This window comes from Carassius gibelio, chromosome A11 (genome assembly GCF_023724105.1).
Source record: "Carassius gibelio isolate Cgi1373 ecotype wild population from Czech Republic chromosome A11, carGib1.2-hapl.c, whole genome shotgun sequence".
Taxonomy (NCBI): domain Eukaryota; kingdom Metazoa; phylum Chordata; class Actinopteri; order Cypriniformes; family Cyprinidae; genus Carassius; species Carassius gibelio.
Window position 1 is genome coordinate 19,820,451 of NC_068381.1, and position 4,345 is coordinate 19,824,795.

Here is a 4,345-nt window from a genome sequence, read left to right on the forward strand (position 1 = left end):
TGTGGACACTTAATGGGTTTAATTAGTACAAATTAAAATGATCCAGAATGCTGCAGCATTACTGGCCATCAATCAGCACAAGAGAGCCCATGTCACACTTCTGTTTATCTCTCTACTTAGCTTGCATCAGGTTTAAGACAATGAATGGCCAAGGTCGATGCGTGAAGCTAGAAGCTTGAAAACCATTATTCATTTGAGAGATTTATACTCAAACACTGATTTATCCAGTAATGAAACCTCTTTATGAATGAAACCTTGATCCATTAATTTCATTGATTTTTAATTTTGTTCATATATTTTTAAAACAGACAAAATGACAAAAAAGACCCAGCAGTGCCCCTAAAAATATCACTTTAATAACTAAAATATTAAACATTGTTTTTATACCCATGTCACATAAAGTATACTAGTTACAAAAAATAAAATAAACATACAATATAGATATAAAACTAAAACACTGCTCTCTGCTGGTGAAAAGGGGTTTGTAGCATTAATAGAAAATATTGGAAGAAAAATGGATAACAAGTAATTGTGGCTTTCAGTGGATCTACAGAAATTGAAGTAATGTGTTACTTATACTTTATATGCAGACGTTCACGTGACATCAGAACAGCATTTTTAAAGTACAGCACAATTAAACTCCAACTTTTGATTTTGTGAATGAAGCTTTGTGTAATGGAGCTTAAAATGTTACAGTACTTTTAGAGATAGAATGAGAAAGTGATAGGGATTCTGCCAAAATATGAAAATAAAGCAATGAAAAGTTATAGTGCATTGCAAGTGCATTTTTATGGTTGAGGATTGGCTGAAACTTTAAGTGATTTCAATGCAGTTCCAGCAGCAAGCCCAGTGCCAACGTTTTGAATTCGATGACAGAACATGAGGACATCATGGATTTGTCTGTTATACTTACAGATTTTCCATTAACGGATTTGAAAAATCCATTAAACAATTTTCTAAAGGAAACTTTCCACTGAGACAAAAGGTCATTAGGAAGACATTAGATGCCACAGAAGGCAGTATGTGCTGCATGTTATTGATTTGCTGACGTTTTCATGGTTTTATTAACTCTTTATTTGTAGTGGATAATGAGGTTACAAAACACACTTATAGCCAAGTACACATACATCTGGTTAAAATGGTGTTAACATTATAAAATAAAGTACCTTAATTTTTAGACTACAGTTGAAAAAAAAAAAAAAAAAAGATATCACAATTGTGTGTATTATGCAACACTTCTGTCTTCAACTAGCAAAAGCTTCGGTCCAGTTTTTTCAGGGCTCCAGTACAGACTGGTGGCTTGATTCCCTGTAAGAGAAGTAATATTCTTAGTGGAGTCCTGTTGATTAGCATATTTCAGCAAACACACAAAGTACATGTGAAGACACATGAGCATACTGTACTTTGTATAAACTGCATACAAGGGTGAAAAGAGTGGACATAGCCTTATCTTCCCATTCACTCGTGTATCCCTGTGGAAAAAAAATAAATAAATACATATTCATGTACATTTCAAACTCTCTCATCAGAAATCTTAGTCTTATTTCAACATGACGGATTTGATTAGTGCAGCTGCTCTGCTTTGAGAGGGCCTCACCCCATTGAAGGTGATCCAGGGAACATGAGTGTGTGCTGGTCTGAGCGCCTGCGTCTTCATTGCATTCTGATGCATCAAACTGTGGCCAAGCTCTCCTTTAGTACAGGACTCTATGGTCTGCCATTTAACAAACGGTGCATAGAGTTGCAAACACTAGCATAGAGGAAAAAAAAAAAAAACCTGAGAAAGAGAAACTCATAATGGCTCTTCTTCACTGAAACCTAATGCTGTAATGAGGGACAATGTTGTGCTGTAATGTTGGCTCAGAGATGCTTACAGGCTTAGCAGATTTGAGTACATCTGCAGATGACTCCATGCAGTAGATGACAGGAAATGCTGCATGATTGGTTGCATATAAAACACATGCCTATTAAAAGAAATATTAGGAAAGTTTAACTAGAAAGAGAAACTTTTCTTCAACTCATCCACAAAACCATGTGAGCTGCCTTGTTGCTAAGCTAATAAAACAATACTCAAAACATAATATCCAAACATACACACACACACACACACACGCATACATATTTTCCTTATACCGTAGTAAACACTGTTGGCTAATAAACTCACCTCAACCATGTTAGCATAGCACTCTGGTTCTCCGTGTTGACATGTGAACGAATTCTCTTCAGGTAGTTCCTTAAATTGCAAGTAAAAAAAAAAAAAAAAAAAAAAAAAAAAATTATCACAAAATAGTAAAAAAAAAAAAAAAAGAAAAAAAAATGATATGATATTATATATGCCTAATATATATATATATATATATATATCAACACACACACCCCTATGAAAGAGCAGAGGTGTACCTTAGCATTGCCGAAGGGTATCAGGTTGACCTTCATTATATCTTTAAGTAAAGTCCAAGTTGGGAAGAGTTGCTCTGTTAGAAACGCTCTACAGCCTGGGCAAAGGCTCTCGTAATAGAGAGTGAGCTCTACAGGAGGAACCTCTGGGTCTGGCCGGGTTGCGTTCAGTTCCATACATTGTTTCCACACCTATTCAGATGCATAAAGAGAGAGAGATAAACAAAAACCTTGAAACAATAGTCAAAAAAAACCCCAAAACAAATCTAGACATGGTCCAGTTTGAAAAAATACAGAAAGGCAACATTCTTGGATTGTGAATTATCAAGTCATAAAAATTGCATTAATTTTGTCTGATAGCACACAAACATCATGTGACCATTAACGAAATTCAGGGAATTGGAATCATGCAAAGTGTTGTTAAATTATTGAAATATCAATTTATAAGCTCAGGGTAATTTAAGTATCACTGCATGAAAAGAAGAATTTCTGAGATAAATCTGACATGGGAAATTTCACTGAAACCAAAGATGAACAACCCACAGTTGATTGTTCGCTTCAGTTACACTACCAAGGGCTGAAATACTTTGGAAAAGCTCTTTTCATGGTAAAGCTCAAAGGCACCACAGCTGATCACAGTCAAATGAGTTTGTGTGCCATTGAGAATGTGATTAGCTGATTGAGTTTACAAGTCATTTTTAGGAGGGGGTGAACTCAGTGATTCGTTTTTTTTTAATTTATGTATTTATTTATTTCTGACATGTTGATGTTATAGCTTTCACTTGGATGTTATACGTTGCACTTAATAAATTGAAAAAAAGTGTCTCTTCATTTCAGGCTACAAAGCAACAAAATGTGAGGGTGTGATATTTTTCTATAGCCACAGTAAGTGAACAAATTAAAAAAGTTAAAGACGTTTTCTAAAGCCCATACTTTAGTTACAGGATGACCTTCTGACCCTGAGCTCGGAGTAGAAAGACATACAGTTGTAGACATGAGGACCATCATCAAACTCATGCTGTAAACGGGAAACCTTGTGGCCGGTTTAATTGGAAGCGGTTTGTGTTCAAAAGCATGACAGTAATTTATAAGCACAAAGAAGTCTTTGAAAGTGATGTTGAACACAGCTTCATTACAAGACCAGTGTTTCTGTGCAATACTCCGTAAAAGTCAATATTCTAAGCATTCAGTAACACCCTGCAAATTAACATCAGGTTTTATCACATTGCATAATGCAAGTTAAACCAAATTAATAATTCTGTATTGTCAGGCACCTAAACCATTTTTAAATAAAAACATTGACTTGCATTGAGATGTAGCAACATTATTGTACAGGTTTATCAAGCCACAAATCGTTACAATAATGACACTGAGCTGCAGAAATGCCTCTATCATTTAAAGATGGCAAAAAAGAAAGAACTTAATGTTTCAAGACTTAAAATCAACCTCTTAAACAGACTTACCCCACATTCAATGGCAATCTCCAGAGACCTGCACCACTGGGATGGAGGGTATCCACATGAAGGCTTAGGGTGAGATTTACATTGGATTTCATAAACTCTGAAGAATATGACATAAAACAAACAGAGCATTAGAGTGTTCATGCTGTTGGTATTTAGAGAGTCCCTGAGCTTTCTGTGAGCTGTATGAGAGCTTGCATACACTTTCCTCCAATAAAAATAACCTCCAATCAACTGTGAGCAGCTGCAGCTGAACACAAACAATGCTCACTTGCCTCAGATCAGCAAAGAGAAGCTGCCCATGAGCAAACAGCGTTCACAACTGAGTGCTGTGGCTTTGTCAGTATCACAATAATATGTAACTTTACAGTATTTCCTTAATAAAATCTTTAAATATCTTAAATGTTTTTGTTGGTCAGACCAAAACAAATGCCTAAAATCTACAGTTATTACTATACTTTTATATTTAACCACAACTTAAGTTCAAT

At 35.3% G+C, this 4,345-nt stretch overlaps 1 protein-coding gene across 1 annotated transcript; it reads right to left on the minus strand.

Moving 5' to 3' along the window:
- Nucleotides 1–1,050: 1,050 nt before the first annotated feature.
- Nucleotides 1,051–4,076, minus strand: ifi30b (IFI30 lysosomal thiol reductase b). Its single transcript, XM_052610338.1, has 7 exons — nt 3,861–4,076; nt 2,401–2,589; nt 2,165–2,233; nt 1,875–1,964; nt 1,598–1,750; nt 1,404–1,472; nt 1,051–1,308 (listed from the first exon to the last, which is right to left on the minus strand). The coding sequence occupies exons 1-7, from the start codon at nt 3,999–4,001 to the stop codon at nt 1,249–1,251; spliced, it is 771 nt and encodes a 256-aa protein (XP_052466298.1). The 5' UTR covers nt 4,002–4,076; the 3' UTR covers nt 1,051–1,248.
- Between the last annotated feature and the right edge of the window lie 269 nt (nt 4,077–4,345).

What these genes read in the sequence shown, in the direction of transcription:
- ifi30b (XM_052610338.1), bottom strand. Translation starts at nt 4,001, where the DNA reads ATGAACACTCTAATGCTCTGTTTGTTTTATGTCATATTCTTCAGAGTT. An exon ending in CCTGGATCACCTTCAATGGG is followed by an intron (nt 1,473 to 1,597) that starts GTGAGGCCCTCT and finishes TTTTTTCCACAG; the next exon opens with GGATACACGAGTGAATGGGA. An exon ending in TTGTATGCAGTTTATACAAA is followed by an intron (nt 1,309 to 1,403) that starts GTACAGTATGCT and finishes CTTCTCTTACAG; the next exon opens with GGAATCAAGCCACCAGTCTG.